This window comes from Aulonocara sp. 'chitande type north' Nkhata Bay, linkage group LG8 (assembly GCF_057382095.1).
Source record: "Aulonocara sp. 'chitande type north' Nkhata Bay isolate Kocher_YH1m ecotype deep benthic linkage group LG8, A_spYH_male_GT1.1, whole genome shotgun sequence".
Lineage (NCBI taxonomy): Eukaryota > Metazoa > Chordata > Actinopteri > Cichliformes > Cichlidae > Aulonocara > Aulonocara sp. 'chitande type north' Nkhata Bay.
The window spans coordinates 10,490,899-10,513,294 of NC_141351.1; the positions used below are offsets into that span (position 1 = coordinate 10,490,899).

The following is a 22,396-nucleotide window of genomic DNA, read 5'->3' on the forward strand; positions in this document are numbered from 1 at the left end:
GACATTGTTGATGAAAGCAGTTGTATGAAATGTTTAGCCACATCAGTCCAACCTTTATTTTATGTGTCAATATTTAAATGTGATATACAATAAATATGTAAGCGAATCAAGTGTGTGTTTTTAATGTATAGTCTATAAGGAAAATAAATAATGGAATCCTGCAGGTTTAAAACCTGATACATGTTCTACTTTCATAATGAACCTTTGAAATCGTTTAACCAGGGCCATGAAGCAGCTGCAAATTTTCTTTTAAAAGTTACGATTAAGCAAATGGAACCCATGCACACATTGCACTAAATTTCAGCTGAATAAAAATTCTTATTCTAATAATATTTCTTTGACTGAAATTTGCGTTTCAAACAAATATATTTGCCTGCATTAATATTTAACACCACAGAGACTCATACCTAACAGGCTGAGTTGCAAATGTGTGGTATTTTTAGCTTAGCTCAAAGCTGCTGAGATGTCTGTCTGCTGCAGTGGTGTCTAAATGTGTCATTAAAGGTATTCAGTTTTTCCACATCAGATGGGAGTGACCAGGTAAGAGGATGGGGAAGTATTGCAATGAACGCTAGACCAGCTCAGACTCCGTGTCTGAGTGCTTTCGACTGGAATTTCTTGTTTTCAAAGTTTGGAGGAACTGTCTTCCTCTGTGAAACCACACCTTTACATGTGTGCTGGCTGCACCTATTTTGTGTGCATGCAGAGTGACAACAGTGGCAGGGAATGGAGTTCAGCAGTAGGAGACAAGGTGGAAACTCGTCAGAAATCAACAGTTTTAGTCCTTCCGCACACATTTCTTACTGAGAACGACTGAAAGAGAAACATGAATGACACGGGAGCAAAAGAAGAAGGAGTAAGAATAGAGGAAGGAGATAGAGGCGACAACACAGACAATATCTGCCAAACAGAGAAGAGCCAGGTAGGTCCGCTTTCACTAAAACCCTTCAACTGCTGTTGTGATGTCATGGCATGTTTGCAAAAACAAAACAAAGCAAAAGAGAAAGCAACTAACCAAAAGAAAAAAAAACTGAATGTTTAAAAAAGTTATACTTGGAATTTCCACTAAATGTTCCAAGTAATGGCGATGGTGAGCCACCCACAAACGTCTCAGAAACTTGTCTAACTGGTGGACCTTAAAGGAAGCTTTACTAAGTATAAACCGGTTCATTGAAAGGTTTCTATAGCAATTCAATAATGTTTACTCAAAAGAAAAATGGAAAGCACAATATAAGAGCCCAACTTATGTCTACTAGTATACCTATAGCATCATAACTACATGCATGCAATTAAGCATGTAATCTTGTTTACTGATAACATTAAAGATGGCTGCATTCCACTCATTCATTTAGCTGCGGAGGTATTTTGCAGGCCTGTGGGGATCACATTAGTAATAGGCAAAGGAAAGGTTTGTGAAACACTGAAACTTTTAAAGCATAAGGTTTCAAAACAATCTCATACTCATCTCTGCACGCACACCTGCTAATCTCACAGGCAATGGCGTGTCCAGCGGGGTGGCCTGGGGGGGCACAGGCCACCCCCCAAACCAGACTGGCCACCCCAGGTGCCACCCCAAAGGCAAAACAATAAAATTCAATCAAATATCAAATGTCCGATTATGTTTTCACGGTGACGCTCAGATATCCGAGTGTAAGTGAATGCAGCATCGCTTCTGCTATGCGCATCACGTTAGCAAAGGTAGGAGAGCCAAGCGCGAAAGACGGCACTGCAGGAAACAATTTTTCGGTGAAAGAAAATGAGGACAGAATAAATGTCCCGGTAAGTAATATCAAGTTTGTTGAGTTTAGTAAACTTCGGTGAAATTAGAATACCAAGGAAAAAAATAACACTTAAAGAATTATTGCAGCTGTGGAATATTTCAGACAGTATGCTACTGAGGGCAGCTAACATAAGAGTTATGAGTTATAAGATATAATCTAAGTCGTAACATTGCTGTATGGAGCTGCAGATTTGGTTGCAGGTTAACATAGCTGGACTGGCCATCGGGCATACCGGGCATATCCCCAGTGACTTATTTTTTATTTTTTTTGTAATGGCATGAACAATGAGAGGTGGTGGATTGGCCAGATGCAGGTCGATGTGTAGAAATAACTCCGTTGTTTGGTGGTGGCTATGACGGGGCTTCCACAGAGGCAACAGGTGGATGAGGGAAGGGGAGGCAGGAGGAGAGACCCGAAGCAGCCGCCAGTCCGAGTGTCAGGTGAACTGAACTTTAGGTAAGAAGTTATGACCTGCAGTCTAATCTGGGTCAGATATAAACCAAGTTTAGGTGGAGTTTATTTTCATGTTGCTGACTTTTTACTGTCAGTTGCAATAACTCATACTGCGTTCTAGCCAGTTTGACGGAGTTTTTATACAGCTGGGTGGGTGCTATGATGTTACTGATAGTGAACTTTATTTTATTCATAAGGTTAGTAGAGTTGCCAACGGCTCCTTAAAAAAATGGAATGGTCCCTCATTCAGAGAAAATATTACGCGTTTCGTATTGAGCTGAGAAGAGACGCAGTTTGTCCCGGACTTTAGCTAGAATGGAAAAAAGACACAAAGCTGGATTTATTCTGTCTTTATGCTGCACAGCTGCCTCTTCTTCTCTCATTCTCTCCCCCTCCCTCTCCTGTTGCTACTTCAATCATGAAACTGATCAATGATCAGCTGATCGGCTTTTCTCTCTTGTTTGTTTATCGCCCACTTTGCGCCAGAAAGAGGAAACCAGCGGATATTGTGCTAAACAACAGCAGCACGTTTAAGCTTGATCAGCTGTTGTTAGAATGTATTTAATATTAATTTCTACTATCAGCTGATGTTTGCTGGAGCCACAGCTGTAAAGCTGCTGGTCATGATGTCTGTTTAGATATGTGGTGAGAGGGAAACATGAAGATGAAACCAGGAGATGTCCTTACTGAACCATCAGAGCTGAACAGGTGATGGAGAAACAGGTTTACCTTTTAGGTGACATGAATGAGTTGAAGTTATCAACTGTTTCTGAGAGATAAATAACACCAGGATCCTTTTTTATGTAGCTGACAGCTGGTAACTGTGCAGGGGCGGGTCTAGCAAAGTTTTGCCAGGGGGCCAGGTAGGGCATTAACAGGGAAAGGTGGGCACAAAGAAATACTTTTCTGTCTTATTCTCATTTAAAATACCTAGTTTTTATTAAATAATTATCTAAATCTTACAACCAAAGTTTTTATCTGACGTAAAATGTATAGAAATCATACATATACCAACAAGACTGTACATCACTGTCACAACAGCATTTGTTTTCATTCAAAGGCTTTATGGCTTTAATACCTGGTGGGTCGGTCTGTAGTAAAAATGCCCAATTTTTTTGTCCCAGTCCAGCCCTGCAGGTTAATACTGGCAGTGTCACCATGCCAGCTGACTGTATTTCATCATCAGCCAGTGTTGTTCTTTATCAATATTACCAAAGTTTACCATAAGGCAGCATAGAAAGTATTTACTTGCTTTCAGGTTTTATTCAAATGTTAGTCTTTTCAGTTGTTTCCCCACTTTTTTCCTGTTTCAAAATCAAACACCAGTTTGTGAGAAGATTATCTTCTTTTTTTAACAGGCAGATAAAGTTTTGCATTGGCATTGGCTAATTTGTCAATTGTTTGTTACAAATGTTCATATTTTAATATTCAAAAATGTTTTTGCCCAAAACATATGTGCACTATATGTCAGTAAAAATACTATGCAAATATTGATGTCCTTGAATGCTGAGTAAGCACTGACAAAGCACTGGTTGTATCTCTTGTACTTTATCAACGCAGTATCTAAAAACTTTGCACCGTAGTGGTTAAAATCTCATTCTAATAAGAGTTAAAAGTGCATTTGGTTATTAGGTTTATAGGATTATTGAATTATGGTTAAGGGTTGGTAGAATTTTTTTTTTTAAACATTATCTGCCAATTAAATCTGCCACCCTTCTCCAAATCTGTGCCCCTACCTGGCACCCCAACAAAAATTTTCTAGACACGCCACTGCTCACAGGTTGCACTATTCTCCACATGGCCACTTGTCACAGAAGCATGTATAGCAACAATTTTGATCGACATATGTTTTAGAGAAATAATTGTACAAATAAAGGGAGAAAAATGCAGAAATTGTTACAGACAGCAATTATATTTATTGTTATAACTACCCAGATTTAAGGCTGTTTTTTTCTTAACAAACAAACAAACCACATCCCCATTCAAAGTTTGGAAGTGAATTTAACTTTTGTTGAATTATAAGCTTCCTGAGAGTTAACATCGACAGCGTTATGATTGATGTGATGATTCAGCACATAGCGCATGAATCATCACATCTCACAACATAAAAGACATGCATCGGAGGTGTTTGGAGGTGGGGGGCGGTATGTTTGTGTTAGTGTACATGCATATGTGTGCATTCGTGTGCGTTCCTTGAGAGAAGGTATCCCTTCACCCGGTAAAGTGAAAGTCAGCATTCCTTCAGTCGATACAGGTGGCCTTGAAGAATAAGGGTAAAGAGTCTAAAAACACACAGTCCTGTTATCAAGGAGAATTTTGTTATTTCCATTAACCTCGGCCTTGGGGCCTTCCAGCTGGCACCAGTGGGGGTAACCGCATGAAATGAAGATGGTGGATGTTTGAATTAGTACGAACAACTGCATCCAATTTTACAGTTGTCTAGTGTCCGTCACTTGTCACCAGGTCTCTCAATTTCCCGTTGAAGAGCCGTGAGCTTCTCTAAGACCACCGTCTGAGTATTCAAGGCCCTCCCCGTCGCTTCGATTATAGCGGCCAGCCTTGTGGGGATTTGAACAGCCGTAACTGCTTTCTTTAATCTTCGATAAGCCAGGGCCGAGCCAGCTCCAATGAGCAAGAACCCTGTTATCATATTTCTGAATAGGTAGATGTGTTCGATGTCCTTGATTGACAGTCCCGTCAGGCACACGACGCGCCAGTTCCGCCAGACATCGATTGTGTAACCGGCAGGGAACGTCCCTCCAGGACAGTCGGCCTCTCTTGAACCCAGGCTTCTCGATGAGAAGTGCAACTCAGTCTGCAGATGTCTTGGTTAAATCCAGTTCTGCCTCAGTTTCTAAAAACAGCCAGACTCGCATCTTGATATCCTTACGAACCTTTCGTTGACCCTGACAAGCTTCTGCAGTATAAATCGAGTTCTTCATTTGAAATGCCACCAAACTTTTCAAGACTTTGGTGCGTCACAAAGCACAGGTTCTCGATGAGAAGCCTGGGTTCTCCTCAATTGCATTAAAGGACCAGTTGATCAAATCCATAATTCTTCTTTAGGTTTAAGAGAACACTGAGACTGAGAGACTCTTTGAGGGTTTGAGATAGAAGAGACTAGACAAGACATGAGAAGCCAAGCAGGAAAGATAAAGGAGAGGGAGAAAGTGTTTAATTTCTAAGTCCCTAAGTGTAATGAAAATGAAGCTTTTTTTTTTTCTCCCAAAAAGATGGGAGTAAGAGCTGACAATTTCTGCTGGTTTTCTCCTTAAGCTTCATAATCAACAAAAATAATAATGAGAAACCAGGTATTGTTTTGTTATATACAAGTGGCTCTTGTGCCCCTTGTTATAAATAGAAGCTGTAGTATTAAAAACAATAATTTAATAATAACAAGATTCAGCTCAAATGACACTGGTTCATACAAATGGAAATCCTGGCACCTTGGATTACTTGCTTACATTCCTGGAAGCAGCAGGTAAGCAACCTGTCAACACTTGGCTGAAATACAACCAGAACCTCAAACATAATGTAAATGTTTTGAACTGCAGTGTTTCGAAAAACCTGAGCTTCAAACACTCAACACACTGTAAAAATGTCAGTACTGAGGTCACATACCGAGCTTTCATTCCACTTGCATAATAGCAGATTATAAATGAATACCAATGAGTACCTAGGCCAATTTAAAAGTTTAATTAAAAAAATAAAATGTTTGACTTGTGGGTTGTATTATTCTACTACAGGATATGTGCATACACAGGCTCACTGTTAAACCAGGCTCAGAAATCCGTATAAGTCAATCACTATTTAACAACTTTTTAAAAATCCTTTCAGAGTTGGATCCCCAAAATCATCAAGAAACGAGTGTGCAGCACCTTTGTAGAAGATTCCTTCAGGTACTGTGACCTCAGCCTTTTGATAGTGACATGTCTGTATTTTAAGTTTTCTTGGTGACGTTTTATGCTTCCACCTCTCTCAGTAATGGTGCATTGTGTCAGTGCGGGGCTGCGAGAGATGACCATGCCTCTGTGGCTGTTGGAGATTATTTCAGCACAGCCATCGTGAACCAGTGGAAAAGTGTGCAGCACTCCTCTGAACAACCAACTGATGCCTTTGGAGAGGTGCAGTTTGCAGGAGCCAGCAAGAGGCACAGCCATGTGGGTGCTTTCATTTTGTCCCATAATGCTTTATCTCTACAGCCTTAGAGTTTTGGAAAATGTGAAAATGTTTTTAAAGGAAAATTCATGTAAAGGTGTAAAGGTGGGTTAAATAAAGATCCAGATAAACCTGGAGCTCTGGTAGTCAGTACTTTGAGTTTTCCTGACCTTCAACCTGCTACTAAACAAACAAAGTCAGTACCAGAGTAAAGAACAAGCCACTCCTTAACATATTGAGGAAAGTTCCTGTAAAACCTTTAACACTGACTCTCCCATAGTTTTCCTGACAGTAAAAATTGGTCTGGGCTCTAATGGGTTAAGGGTCATTTTCATTTTCAAAGTTTTAATCACAATTTAACGGTTGAAACAACCAAAGCAACATTTTAGCTTTGATACTAGATCACAATTCATTACTTTCCAAGCCTCTTTGTGTTGTTGACATGTAATTGTTTCTTTTAATCCATCAAATGTCTAATCTTAGTTCCTGCGCCTGTCATGGAGCACTGAGCCTTCGGTGGTGTACAACATACTGACAGCCCAGTCAATATGGGGTCTTCCTAGACCAAACCTGGTTGTTTCTGTTGTGGGTGGAGAGAGCAGGACACAGGTGAAGACCTGGGTACGGGAGGTTCTCAGACAGGGACTGGTGAAAGCGTCACAAAGCACAGGTAAAAACTTTATGCATCTGTCACTCTGTCAGTGCCTCATCTATAATGATTACAGTGTGCTTGGAATTTCTGTGAGATGTTTGCTGAAATATTTGATTGTTGGTTAGCAGATGCTATCGTCATTTCCAGATGGTTCCCTTTACCATATAAAAAATGTATAAAAGAATGCCTTGCCTTAACTTTGTTTAGTTTCTAGATTTATAAAGCTGTAAAAGGAAAAAAAGCAGATTCTGTTCACCTGGACATACGTTTTTCATCTATGAAAATATAGTTGAAACATTTCCTTACCTGGATAACTGAGCATGCATCGAGATATGTAAGTCATCTTAATGCAATCACATATCAATGATGGCCAAACCCCATCTTGCAGTCATCTTTGTAGAAGATATTATACATCCTGTAGCACACCTGGGATGTCAGGTATCGCTGTTAAGGACTCTGGAGATGCTGTGATCGTAAATAAAGCAGTTTCCCACTCAAGACACCAGGATGGAAGTAGTATTGTTTACTCAATGGATTATACTATAAGCTCTAAAAAAAAGCATACTGTCTGGTCCTAATGTTTGTACTGAAATGGCAATTTTCTCTTTGACTACTGTACCAAGTGCAGGTAGCACATGGTGATACTGATCTCCTGTCACTTGCTCTTCTTTCAAAACAAGTACAAGAAGCAATGAAAAAATTGTTCACACAAATATGCAAGTTGCTACATGGCTCACACTAAGTAAACATGATTATTGGATAACATCCAGGACAGGGCGTAGCAGTGAGAAAGCAAACATGTTGCTTTTGTACTTACACTCGCCATTAAAACACGCTGCATATAAAAACATTTTTTATGCATCTTTTTGGTTTTTCTAGTATTTCTAGTACTCTTAATTCTTTGACAGATAAACACACAGACCGAAACTCAGACTCCAGCCAAACTTAACACAGTGACTGGGGAGACATTGGGAACATGGCCACAAGAGTGACATGACATGTGGAGACAAGTTAAACTAAAGGCAAAGGAAGGCAAAGGACCAAAACCTAAGAATTAAATTAAAAAATTAAATGGACAATACGTAAACACTGGGTCACCAGACTCATGACCCTGACAGTGTTTTAGTGAAAATGATAAAAAATAATATGATACAGTTTCACAGCTTAATACATTATTTTTTGTTTGATTTTTAAGCCTATTCAAAGAAATGTAACAGATAGTAATAAATAATAGGTATGAAGTTGTGCAAAATGTAAATAACCCCAGTTATGGACAACATATTAGCTAATGGTATCACATATAGAGATATGAGATTTGCAAATTATTGTTAATTATTATTCAGGTGTTAGTTTACACAGCTTTTTAACATTTCGGAATTATTTAGTGGCATGGCACAGTAAGCTACTTAGTATACAGGTTGAACCAGGAAATTTACCATCTACCTGTTTCCCCCAGGTGCATGGATCTTAACTACAGGTCTGCGTGAAGGTGTTGGCAGGTGTGTCGGACAGGCAGTGAGAGATCATGCAGCTGCAGCATCTTCAGTCTCCCTCAACAAGGTGGTAGCGTTGGGCATTGCTCCGTGGGGCCTTGTGAAAAAACGAGAGCAGCTGGTCAACCCTCAGGTAGTACAGACATTTACACGTTTAAACATGTGTTCACCTTTATTTTGCAAAAAGCTCACTTAAAGATTTGATTTACATTTCTCATTTTAATAGATTTTTTAATTGCTTGTAATTAGTATAAATATACGTCCCAAATTTAAGATAAGTAAGACATTGTCTTGATGCATGCTCAGTTATCCAGGCAAGTAAATCCCAAAAAGTTGATTCTGTTCATCTGGAAGTAAGGCTTTCAGTGGGAGAAACATTACGTCACTCATCCAACTGTCTTCTTCAGTCTTGAATGACTGCAGGTTTTCCCAACCTTATAAACAGTACACGTGCATAATGACTGAAACTAGCACCACTGAAGAGCAATAGTCTACAAGGTCAGTTCCTTGAATACAACCATTGATCAATGCCCATAACTACAATTCCAGTACACTATATTACTCTGTTTGTGTTGGGGGACCCGATCGTTGAGGTGGACCAATTTTTGGCAGTGTGTTTCGTGTATAAAAGCCATGGAGATGCGGTGTTTAGAGAAAATGCATTTCAATTGTCACACTAAGGGTTTTCACTTAGACAGCAGTTGTCATTCTTCTCTGTTGGACCAGCTGGAACTTTCTTTAGGTGCCTTTCCAGCTTTGACAAATGTCCAGCTGGGATAAACACATTTACTCAGGGCCTTCTTGATATGATTTTCTTGTCAGCCTACCCAAAACTAGGAAGGGACCTAAAGAAAGCTCCAGCCAATCCAGGTGAGAAGAAGGACAACTGCCGCCTAAGCAAAACCCCTTAGTGATTCTGTATGTGTCAGGAGTATCGGAAGAGTTGAAACGCATTTTCTCCCAACACTGTGTCTCTGCAGCTTTAATACCCCAAAAAATGATGCGCCAAAAACTGATCCACCCCAAGAGTTGGGTCCTAACACAGAGTAATAAAGTGGATGCTGTTAAGTGTCAGCAGGATTGCCATGATTTATACATCAGGGAAACCAAACAGGCTCTGGTTAAAGTGAATGGCACAACACAGAAGAGCTACCTCGCCAGGCCAAGACTCTGCAGTGTATTTAAACCTACAGGCCAATGCTGTGATTACAGCCATTCCCCAACTCTCTCTAGATGGTACTCATGGCCATTGAATAATGGTCATTGATCAGTGCTAATGACAATATGCATATTAATGATCAAGAAACTGACCCAATGTTTATTCAGTTGTGTTGGTATCAGCCATTATGCAAATGTACTGTTTATGATGTTGGGAAAACCTGCAGTCAGCTGAGACTGAAGAAGTCAGCTGGATTTACAACGAAGTGTTTCTCCCGCTGAAAATGCTACGTCCAGATGAACAGAATCAACATTTAGGGTTAGTAAGATTATGTGAATTTTATCATTGAGTGCTCAAAGTAAGGCAAATCTATACTATACTGGTAATCTTGGGACCAAGCTGTATTTGTATCTCCTATTAAAACACACAAAAAAGATCCAAAGGTTTCAGGCTTCCATTACACTGTAGACAATTATCTTAATCAAAGAAACACTGTAATAACAGTTTTTTCTTCTTTTGTAGGGAAGCTTTCCTGCAAAGTACTATGTCCACAGCATTTCTCGGGACTCCTGCTACCTGGACAACAACTACCAGGCCTTCCTGCTGGTGGATGATGGTAGTGTGGGCCGCAGAGGAGGAGAAACAGATTTCAGAGCCAGATTGGAGGAATACATTTCCCAGCAGCGCACAGGCATATGGGGTGAGAGATGGTACCATACTATGAGTACAATATTTTATTAAGATTTATAAGACTTTTATTGAGCTGAAGTTAAGTGAAATTTGTATCTCTTTAAAGGAAGTGGCAGCATTGACATCCCTGTCCTTTGTATGCTGATATCAGGGGAAGCAGACACGCTGAAGGTACAGTCTCTGCTTTATGTTTTGATTATCACAAAAATCTTGTGAATTAGCATTTAAATTGTGGAAATGTTTCTTTTTGATTGTTTTTGTAATGTCTGTCAGAGAATGGATCTCTCTCTGAAAAACTTTATCCCCTGGCTGGTTGTGGCTGGCTCAGGAGGCTTGGCTGATTTCCTGAGTGATGTCTTGGAGAACCTGTCTTCAGCTCCAGCTGTGCCGTCCTCTGGTGAAGGCAACAATGAGGCTCTTAAAGCTCCCAAGGTGGATCTCAAAGACAGAGTGGCAGAACGGTTTAAGAAGCATTTTCCTTCAGAAACAGAGACTGACAAACTAGTTGAACAGGTGAGTGCTGACAACAGAAACATTGCATTGGCTCTTCGTCTGCAGAAGAGTTGGGGGAAAGACTTTCTTGAAACTGTTATTTGGTTCAGCATAGTGAAAAGAAAAAGCTAACTCACTCACAAGCTGTGATTATGGGTGTTTTTATAGAACTAAAGCATACATGGTATGGCGTTATTTTTGTGCCACTATTCTGAGCGCACGTAAAAAAAATTGCAGGTGCAAGTGTTGCATTTTGAGGAGAAATTTATTTTGAGCGAAGAAAAGCTAAATTTGAGTGAACGAACTTCATTGCTGCGTGGAAAAAATGTATTTCAGTGTTTGCTATTATCCATACACACACACACAATAGCAGCCCCACTCGCTCAGTTTTTGCTTTTGTGCTCGCTTGCAACTCAACTCTTTCTATACACCGTTATATTTGTGCCACAAAACCAGCCAATCACAGACTTGGATGCAAAAAAATCTGATTGGCTGTTCTGGTCTCCAAACAGCTCGAAGTGACGAAATGCAATATCCCAGAATCCATTTCGTCCAAAACTCAATCGAGGCAGTGGCAGGGGAACACAGAGTGACAGAGTTTGAAATATTACTCTTTCTGGGTCACAAAATAAACGTTTAAGATATTTTCATGTGAGAATGTTGCTGTGTAAACTTCAAATACCTGCTCGATTCATCAAGACATCACATATTTGCATAAGTGCTCTAAACGTTTTCGGAGATGCCTGTTACCCACCAAGTTTGTTCACTCAAATTTAGCTTTTCTTCGCTCAAAATAAATTTCTCCTCAAAATGCAACACTTGCTACTGCAATTTTTTTTTACGTGCGCTCAGAATAGTGGCACAAAAATAACACCATATACATGTAGCATATATGTATAATGCAATTGTTCAATAGCACTGGATCAAAATCAAAACCTAATACCCCCAAAAAGTAGTTTTACAATAGATTATTGTATTAGTGTTGAGTGTGAATGAAAATGTGATTAAACAGGGTATTCAATTACAAAAATTATATAGCAGTGCTCAGCTGAAAATTAGCTGAAAACTTGGATCAATTTTGCATGGCATGCAGTGTGCTTTTAAAATATCTAGGTAAACTGGAAAAGTGGAGGACAAAAAAGTGAGATGCCTAAAATTTATCCACAGAAGATCGGGAGGATCTGATAGTCACGAAATAAAAAATAAAAATAAAAGTTTGGTTGATTCATCTGCTTTTTATGGGAGCCTCAGAATAAATGGTATTAGTAGAAAGATGGTCAAGAAAAGGCTGAAGTATAATAAATAATATAAAAACTGGACTGAAAATTAATGACAACAGGTCTGATGGCATGATGTGTCCTAATATGAAAATTGATAGATTGATTGACGTATCAATTGAATTAAAGATGTATGGTGGAGGTCAGGAGAGAGGTACAATAGTGAATGTCTGCTTTGTCTTCTTTGCACGGTGTGCAGTGTACCCCTGTAAATTTTCAGGAAACTGGACAGGTTTGACCATTGAACCTGACATTGATTATTTTCAATTAGCTTTCTAAATAATATTAATATTTATGTTAATATTATTATATTAATATTTATATATTATGGTTAATATTATAATATTTGTGCTTCTACCCATTTCTTTACACTCTGAGAGAAAAATGTGAAATACTGCTATTAATATTCGCCTTAACTAAGATGAGCGGTTCTGTGTGGACCGTTCTTTACTTATCAGGTGTTGGCACCCTGTTCCAGGATGTGTGTTCAAGAATCGCTGATTTTAGCATTTGTTATTCAGTCAACAACATACTGTGGAGTAGATCTGCCCTCAAGTTTGTTTCTTAGTAAACAAAAAACTGTTTGCTACAGTTTATGATCAGGCAATAATAATACTAACCACAACAACAGCAACGGCAACAGAAACAACAAAGGCAATAATAATAGTGATAAAGAATTCGGTTATTCAAGACTGAACTGCTTAAAGACCATCCATCCATCCATCCATCCATTCATCCGGGGCTGGGTCACGGGGGCAGCAGCCCAAGTAGAGAAGCCCAGACCTCCCTCTCCCCAGCCACCTCCTCCAGCTTATCCGGGGAACACCAAGGCGTTCCCAGGCCAGCCGATAGATATAATCTCTCCAGCGTGTCCTGGGTCTGCCCCGGGGCCTCCTCCCCTCCTCGTTAATGTTGCAAATATAAGCATTTATATTCTGATCTTATGTTAGCCTTCACTGATAGATTGTGACTTCATGACATTTACCTTTCACATTTAACTAATAAAAGACCAAAGAAAAGAAAAATGCAGGGCAGCTTTCCAAGTCTTTAATGAAGTTTTATAATAAAACGGAAACACATTATAAATGTATCAGAATGAAACATTTTAAATAAGGAATAGGTATACAGATCATGTAGGGACACAATAAGCCACTATAAACAGATCCGTCTGTGAAGGTTCTCAGTCGTCCAGGTCATCGTAGTTTAAGGAGCTTGGAAAGAAAAGCGTCTGGACTTCTTTGAGTTGCTTGAAGACCTTTCACCTCTCGTTCGAGAAGCTTCTTCAGTTCTAGGGTCAAATGGTGGAGAGTCCCAGATTTAAACCCAGTGGTAGTTTCCCCCCAAAGAGGGACAAAGGACCCCCTAATGATCCTCTACCTAATCACATGAGCCGAGGTGTGAATACGGGTGTGGGTCACAATTAGAGATGGACCGATCCGATATTACGTGTCGGTATCGGTCCGATACTGATCGGATATCGGAGAGAAATAAAAAATTTAATCCGATCCATTAAATATCAAAAAAGCACCTCACAAAACTTGCGACAAGGTGTAACTCGGCTCATAACCGTAGCACGTTGGAGCAGTGTGCTCACGTGATTGAGCGGCTGTGTGTATTTGTAGCCTCACTACCAAACTGGCATTTCATCTCCGAGGAAGTTATCCCAGAGAGAAGTAAAGCAAGTGTGTAAATTCATCTCTGAATGTTTATAAAGCATTCACATGTTAAGCTTAACAACCGATATATGGAGCGACTGCCTCTTCTTGCTGCTACTTCAATCGTGAAACTGCTTAATGATCAGCTGATCGGCTTTTCTGTCGCGAGTCCGTCTCTCTTGTTTGTTTTTGGCCCACTTTGCACCAGAAAGATGAAACCAGCGGCTGAACAACAGCAGCAGGTTTAACCTTGATAAGCTGTTGTTAGAATTTATTTAATATTACTTTCTACACCAGGATCCTTTTCTACGCAGCTGACGGCTGGTAGCTGTGCAGGGGCGGATCTAGCAAAGTTTCGCCAGGGGGGCCGATAGGGCATTAACAGGGAAAAGGGGGCACAAAGACATACTTTTCTTTCTCATTCTCATTTAAAATGTCTAGCTTTTAATCAATAATTATCTGAATCTTACACCCAAAGTTTTAATCTTATGTAAAATATATAGAAGTCCATTACTGTATATAGTAAATGTTAAGTCTAATATACCCTAGTAAGCTATAGTACTTTTTCCTTTGGGAAGGTACCATCTGTGCAGTCTGCAATTCTGTTGAAGAAAGATGTTGAATCTATTTAATTATTCTTGAAAAATAATTTTAAATTTTTTTTCCACACTGCATCAAATTAAAGTTGATTACGTCGATTAAGCATCATGAGGTGGAGGGTGGGGGGTGGTTCCCTATTTTTTTTTGCTGGGAGTTTGCAACCCTATTAGTTAGGTTGCTTAATATTTCTGCTAAGTACTCTTTAAAATACCAGAATAGGAAGGATGGAGTAGGTTTAAGTTTATTAGATTGATCAGTATTGTTGAACTATGAAATATTTTGGGTGCAGTGTATTTTTTTACATACAGGTATAACAGAATAGCTTTAGTGTTGTTGTTTATTTAAACTTGAGTATGAACTTATACAAAATACAGCAATATATTAAAAAAAACAGTTTTATTGATTAAAAAACACACTATATCAAATTCATATCGGTATCGGCAGATATCCAAATTTATGATATCGGTATCGGACATAAAAAAGTGGTATCGTGCCATCTCTAGCCACAATCAGCCAGTGTTTCTGGTGAGCTCATTGTGAAACCTAGCCCCACCCTATCATGTGATTTTCTGAGGTAGGATGGCCCAGGATGTAAGTGAGCATTAAGGCGTCTTGGAAGGGGCAGTCCCACAGAGTTTAAATCTGGGACTCTCCACCATTTGACCCTAGAACTCAAGAAGCTTCTTGGATGAGAGGTGAAAGGTCTTCAAGCAAGTTAAAGAAGTCCAGTCCAGGTCTAGATGTAATAAGGTGGGAACTGAACAAAGCCGAAGTGGATCTGGTCGGGTCATAAACTGTACTTAACAGTTTTTTATTTAATAAAAAGTTGAATATGGGAAGATTAACTCCAGAATCTTTTGCTTTAACTATCACATGTCCATAGTAAACTGTGTTTGACCTGTTTCTTGCAGTTTAATAAAAAAAAAGAACAAGTCTTTTCTTTAATCTTTTTCTAAAACATTTTGTAATCATGTCTCTGTCATTCCTGTTCCCTTCCCATCTTCTGTCTCCAGGCTTTGAGCATTTACCAGAACAGACATTTGATTACAGTCTACCACGGAGAGCACGAGAGTCCAAATGACTTTGACACAGTCCTGCTTAAAACACTTGTGGGAGGTATGTAAGTAGCCTGTAATTTTGCAAAAGAGTCATAACATTAACTTTTAATCCATATTTTAATTTTTATGTTATGTTTGTCTTTTTTAGCAAGTAAGCAACAATCATCAGCTGAGGACAATCCTTATACTGATGAGCTGAAACTAGCAGTAACGTGGAACAGGGTTGACATTGCCAAGACTGAACTCTTCAATGGAGACATCCAGTGGAAGGTGAGGAGGGAAAAAGACACCAACCAGATGTTGCACTGAAAGAAGAATTCATACATAACATTACATTATACAGCCTATTTAAACACCTTTGACTGAAAAACTGTTTAATTCTGATTTTTAGAGAAATATTTGGCATAAAAAATATTGACCTGTCCTAAAACATGATCTCCTTCCTCCAATTAAACAGTATGAAGATTTGGAGGACTCAATGACAGATGCGCTGATCAACAACAAGCCCCAGTTTGTTCGGCTTTTCATTGAGAATGGTTTAAATATCCTGGAGTACCTAACTTATGGCAGGCTGGAAACCCTTTATCGCTCTGTGCCAGATGGGAGCTTGCTATATCAGCTGCTACAGCGCTGCCTAGCAGAGCGGCTGGCAATGGTGGAGCGTCACTCACCATCAGAACAACAGAATTCATCCTCAAAAGTGGCGACAGATAACAATCAGAGCAGACCAGTGAAGGAGGTCACCCTTTTTGAGGTGAATTTTGTAATCAAAGATATTCTGTCCTTTCTCATTAATTAGGCTTAAATTGATTCATTACAAATGTGAAGAAAACCTGACACTGTTGTGCTTATTGTCCCACCCACGTGTTTCCTCAGGTGTCAGAGGTCCTGGAGCTGTTAATGGGTGATGTCTGCCAGCCTTTCTACTACAAAGCTTTGGGCTTTCAGTTCACTTCATCCAAAAGGATGTCTCTGAAGGTACTCTGAACTTTTCAGAACATGCACACAGAGTGTACTTGTGGTTATAGGATTTCATTTTTCTTTTTTTTAAATTATTGACGTGATAATGAGCATTCTTTTCTTCATTCATCAAAGCGTGCCAGTAAGGTTCTGCGTGGACGTTGCATGTATCAGGACCTGCCCTGCCCTCATCCCTGGGCTTCACTCTTCCTCTGGGCTGTACTGCAAAACCGCAGTGAGATGGCCCTTTATTTCTGGGAGATGGTAAAAGTTCTGAGACAAACTGCAAAAAGGATTTTACTTGTGTTCAGCTGGTTTGAAATCCCCAATAATCAAACTACAGCTTGTTTCTGCATTGTTATTAGTTAAGGAGTGGTGCTTTTCCAGAAGAAAAAAATTAAATTTAATTAAATTAAATTTAAAAAATCCTCTTATACTGATTTATATACTACAGAGTCCTCGGTGTATGAATGGATGAACAGATATTTATTTGAATAAAAACATCAATTTTCAGGTGAAATGAAGTGACACAGCTAGGTGCTCATGGTAACATGTGAAAGTTGTTGGAGTCAGTTAATTACAATATATTTTTAATGATTATTTTATGATGTAAGCGTTGATTGTGTTAAATGTATATCATAATTTTAAATCTTAATCTATAAGTAAATTATTACTATATAACAATCAAATTCAATTGTGATTGTGCATTTTAACATGCTACATTTAAGCATTTACATTTAATTACAGCAAACCCAGGGCTTTAAGTAGGATTTAAGTGGGCTTCTACTTAAAGTTTCTATCCAGCTTGCAGTAAATAAAAAGCAGCTACTGAACTAAAAATATAAAATACTTTTATATAGTACCTTTAAGTGAATTGCAAGTATCACCAGCTTAGACTTCGTGCAGCAAGTAAATATGTTAATGGCTGTATGTGTCTGCATTACCACTCAGACTACTTTCATTATCTCAGTTCTAAAGAAAGAACTGAGATAATGAAACAGACAATATTAGATACAATGAATTAACTTTTTGCACCTGTTTCTTTGCAGAAAGTACATAATTTGCTGCTTTCCTTTCCAGGCAGGTGAGGCAGTCCTGAGTGCTCTTGGTGGCTGTAAAATACTCAGAGAACTGTCCAAACTTGACGAAGAAACTGAAACCAAACTCTCCATGAAAGAACTGGCCCAGAAGTTTGAGAACCTGGCTCATGGTGTGATTATTTATTATCTAGTTTTGTAATAGTTTTATTACATGTCCTTTGAATTTTTCTTTTAACATCTGTTGTAACACAATTGTAGCAAAACCTATCTAACTCTTTACACAGCAGTAACTAATAATTTAATTGCAGTCTTCCAGAATGAGCTGTAATTAAGATTAAGGATAAAATTCCTCCACCGTTGTCTTCTTTAACCCAGAGTGACTCCCACAGAGGTTAATTATCTTGTCAATGGTTTTACATTCCTAGGAAATGGCATCTCAAAACTTTTTAAGCACTTTGTTTAGTTTGATGCTCTGTAAAATCCCTCCATAAAGCTCTTACTATTCATGAGTTATTGAAGAAAATACTGAACTCCTGATTTCTTTTCAGCACTGTAGCCAGTCTGACAAAGAGTCACAGCTCTGTTAGTATTCCTCAGTATTCCTTAAGCTTTAAAGGAATACGTAAAAATTAAAATTCTCTCATTTTAAGCATTAGAGAAAAAATATAAAGGTTCATAAACATCTCACAGACATCAATATCTGTGTTGAATACTACAAATATTTATGTAGACGTTTTATCCTCAGTTATTCCTTTATTATGTATTCATTAGACCCCATTCTTACAAGAGTGTTGAAAGAAGTTCAACCATTAGTCAAAGTCAAAGTAAACTTTATTGTCATCTCTGCTATATATAGTGCAGTTCCATTCAGTGAAAAAAAACAAACAAAAAACAATAAATACAAGAAGAATAAGAAATAAATATACACTTTAAAATTAGGGTAAAAAGGATCAATAACAGTCTAAGTTTACAATTTACAGTTGAGTGATTCAAAGTGACCTTGAAGTGGTTTAAAGTGACCAACATGGGCAGGATTCCTGAGAGTGGGATTGTCCAAAGAGCAGCATCTGCATTAATTCATTCTTTGATGTTTTCTATGAATTGTCTATGTACCACAGGCCTTTAAGGTGACAGTAATTAAATGATTGTTCTAATAGTCATTACTTGACCCAGCTAATTGTTGGACAACACCAACCTTCCTATTATCTCAAAAATTATTGAAAGGGTACTTGTAAAACACTCATCTGCAAAGCAATGCTTTGTTTAAAGATAAGCTGTTCTATCCATCTGCTGGTGCAGAGCCCCAGTTGTCTTGGGACCGCGGCCACCGACCACACATGCTTTGCCTAGGAGCTTGGAAAGAAAAGCATCTGGACTTTTTAAAGTTTCTCGAAGGCGTTTCACCTCTCGTCCAAGAAGCTTCTTCAGTTTTAAGAACAATTGGTTGAGGCCCAGCCCTACTGGGAGTGGGAAGAGACAGTAAATGGGGGAAGCTCTATGTCAGTAGTATTACCAGACAAGGATTTTATTGTCTCAAAAAATGAAAGGGGTTTGGAGATCATTTCAAGCCTCCACAAGAACATGCTCAGCTTTGGCTTTTCTAATGGCGACTGAGCCTGTATTGCACAGCTGCCTGAAAAGCAGCTAATTAGTATGCAGGTTAGTTCTCCTGGCCTTTGCCAATGACACATTTCACTCACAGAGTAGCTTAACTAGATCAGGAGAAAACGAGCAGAATTTTTTTTTCATGTCTCGTTTGCAATCATCCATGTCTTGTTCTTGAGAATTCAAATGTTTCTGACTGATTTTCACTGATATCCAGATGATACCCAGCTTTATCAATCCATGAAGCCAGATGACACAGTAATTAGTTTCAGGAATGGCTTAGAAACAAAAAGACTTGGATGATGCCTAATTTCCTGCAACTAAATTCAGACAAAAGAGAGGTTATTGTTCTTGGCCCTAAAAATCTTGGTGTCTAACCAACTCCTTAGTCTGAATCTGATTGCCAGGGCCTCCAGTGACACGTGACAGTCTTTTTTACCAGCATATTAGACAAATATGCTGGACTAATTTCTTGCATTTGCACAGTATCTCTAAAATTAGAAAAAGCTTTTCTGAAAAACAGATACTGAAAAACTAGTTCATGCATTTATTACCTCTATGTTGGGCTATTGTAATTCATTATTATTAAGTTGTCCTAAAAACCTTTCAGATGAGTACTAACCAGGGACTAGAGAAAGAGAGGCCATGCCTCTCATATTAGGTTCTTCATTGGCTGCCTGTTAAATCCAGAGTTAAAGCCCTCTCCTCACATGCTTGAGCTTGAAAAAATAGGCCTTGTCAAAGATCTCAGAGTGCTTGCTCACAGGGAGTTGCAAACTGAAGTTTACCATACAACACAAAGCACCTTTAGGTGATTTGTAAACTGACACTATAGAAATAAACTTGAATGTCATGTCTTTTGTCCACTTTACCTCAGATATCTTCAGCTCTTGCTATCGGAGTAATGAACACCGTTCCTTCACCCTGCTAATTAGGAAGTCTCCTGTCTGGGGTCACAGCACCTGTCTTCAGATGGGCGTGAGTGCTGACGCTCGGCTTTTCTTCAGTAACGATGGCGTACAGGTGTGTTCAGTTTTTAACCTCTTTCATTCGTGTGATTTTTCTCCCCCTGCCCTGTACGGCAGTTTAGCGATCAGAACTGTTGTCTGAAGGCCAAAAAATGGCAAACAATTTTCACAAGTCAAACATATTGGCATTTGCTATGGGTGACCAGAAAGAAAAGAGAAAGAAAGTGAAGATTGGAAGAGGGTTAACAGAAAGAGAGGGAGAGAAAAATAGATCTATAAATATACACTATCATTGAATGAGACCATGTAATACACAACAGTACAATCATTTGAATTATAAATGAATTCAGTACAAAGTAAAAATGGCATGATGCTTCAAAAAATAACACATCCTAACTTCATGTTTAGCCAGTGAGCTGCTGTTGATGGATAAGGACTGCTTTTCTGTCTTCTTCCAGTCTCTGCTCTCCCATATCTGGTGGGGTGATATGAAGAGGAAAACAGAGGTCTGGAAGCTCCTGCTCACTTTCTTCTGCCCCATCCTCTGCTACACCAATCTCATCTCTTTCAGGTAAAATTCTCTTTTTTTTTCAGATGAAAGGCTTGGAATTTTATTTGGTATTTTTTAAACCTTTACCTCTTATTTTACCTCATAGAAAACAAGATAATCAGTTGGAAGAGGAGGAAGGAATTCCTAATGAGGATGGGCCAGACCAGGACACTAACAGTCTCTATGGGACCACCGTCTTCTCTTTCGCTGAAATCAAACACCAGTAATATTTCTACTTGCACTCTTCAGTGTTAATCTGTAGAACATCAGTTTGTTGTCTTTATGTTATTGATTTCCATTAGCTAAAGTCTAATAATTAAATCAATTTTATTTTTCTTACAGCAGTGACGTTGATTCAGAAGTTCACAGGAGTGGTACTATTAAAGGTGAGTCCTGTTTAAAAAGTCATCTTTGAATAAGTGTTGTTACTCACTACAAGAAGAAAGCCTGACTAAAGAAATGATTCTTGTCTCTATATGCTGTTATTTTACTCACTTTCCAATCTGTATTTATAATCCTTGATACAGGTGTACCTTACCGACCACCACAGCGTCCATTCATAGTGTCACGCTGGTGTCAGTTCTGGTTTGCACCGGTCACCTCTTTTCTGGGCAACGTCCTGATGTACTTCCTGTTTCTCTTGTTTTTCGCCTACGTGCTGTTGGCTGATTTCAAGCCCCCACCACCCTCAGGTCCAGGTGCTGCTGAGTGTGTGTTGTACTTCTGGGTATTCACCATCGTTTGTGAGGAGATACGACAGGTGAGTGAAGAGACACGTCTTACTTAGAACTTTATATCCAGACAATTTTGGTAGCTATAGAAAATGTAAAGGGAAGAATTGAAAATAATAACTGAACTATTCCCAAAGTGCTATTGCAATACTGTGGTTAACATGCTCCTGTGTCACAAAAAAAATATTAGATTTTAATGTTTGTTACTGATTTCATATAACTTAACAAATGCACTGAAGATTAAAAGAAATCACATAAATTCAAATCTTATTCCTGTTGGATTTTTACTTGGTCTTTAAAATGACAACAGCACATAGAGAGTGGTTTTCTGTGTTTGGATACATGTCACCTGTTTATAGTTTGGTATAGCTTTTTTCTACTTGTTTTAACTTTTATCTTCTTCTTCAAGACAATTTTTTTGGGGACGATGACTTGGCGTCAAAGGTTCAGACTCTACATTAAGGATGTGTGGAATAAATGTGACCTCACTGCCATCAGCCTGTTCATTATAGGACTAATTTGCAGGTATGGACAAGAAATAAAAAATAATAAATGTTAATGCTGGATTATTGAAAAAAAAACTTGAATGAAGCTTTGTCATTGCAAATTGTAACATTTGTATAAGTGCTGTCCTTAGTTTGTGTCTATGGATGTAACGTGGCATAAATAATTTCCTTTCATCTTCCCCCAGAACTTTTCGTCACTTAAATTTAAAATATTTTCTCCTTTAAAAAAAAACAAATTTTACAGGTTTGCCACCAGGTGGTGCTGCTACCTTACTGATTCAGCTTAACTGTGCTTGTGTTACAGGATGTTCCACTTGTCACATGAATTTGGCCGGGATATGCTTTGTTTGGACTACATGGTCTTCACCCTTCGACTTATTCACATTTTTGCCATTCACAAGCAGTTGGGGCCAAAAATCATCATTGTAGGAAAGATGGTGAGAAAGTTACCATCAGTTTATGGGGCACCGTTTGTAAAGTGAAACATGCTGAAATTAACGGCAACATTTTTCCACACTTAGCTCAGAACTTTACAAAAACATGGTTTTTCGAGTAATTTTTTTCAACA

General features: G+C 38.7%; 1 protein-coding gene across 1 annotated transcript in view; it reads left to right on the top strand.

The window, feature by feature from the left end:
- The first annotated feature begins 692 nt into the window (after nt 1-692).
- The window catches only part of LOC147323216 (transient receptor potential cation channel subfamily M member 4-like), a 31,234-nt gene continuing 9,530 nt past the window's right edge, over nt 693-22,396 (top strand). Inside the window, exons 1-21 of the mRNA XM_086303440.1 lie at nt 693-922; nt 6,072-6,133; nt 6,217-6,394; nt 6,876-7,062; nt 8,501-8,670; nt 10,219-10,396; nt 10,493-10,557; nt 10,660-10,899; nt 15,424-15,526; nt 15,617-15,738; nt 15,926-16,222; nt 16,345-16,446; nt 16,564-16,692; nt 17,509-17,638; nt 19,951-20,096; nt 20,500-20,612; nt 20,698-20,814; nt 20,934-20,977; nt 21,119-21,351; nt 21,732-21,847; nt 22,133-22,265. Coding sequence (XP_086159566.1) covers nt 827-922; nt 6,072-6,133; nt 6,217-6,394; nt 6,876-7,062; nt 8,501-8,670; nt 10,219-10,396; nt 10,493-10,557; nt 10,660-10,899; nt 15,424-15,526; nt 15,617-15,738; nt 15,926-16,222; nt 16,345-16,446; nt 16,564-16,692; nt 17,509-17,638; nt 19,951-20,096; nt 20,500-20,612; nt 20,698-20,814; nt 20,934-20,977; nt 21,119-21,351; nt 21,732-21,847; nt 22,133-22,265 — 2,961 coding nt within the window. The 5' untranslated portion in view covers nt 693-826. The remainder of the gene's footprint in view (nt 923-6,071; nt 6,134-6,216; nt 6,395-6,875; nt 7,063-8,500; nt 8,671-10,218; nt 10,397-10,492; nt 10,558-10,659; nt 10,900-15,423; nt 15,527-15,616; nt 15,739-15,925; nt 16,223-16,344; nt 16,447-16,563; nt 16,693-17,508; nt 17,639-19,950; nt 20,097-20,499; nt 20,613-20,697; nt 20,815-20,933; nt 20,978-21,118; nt 21,352-21,731; nt 21,848-22,132; nt 22,266-22,396) is intronic.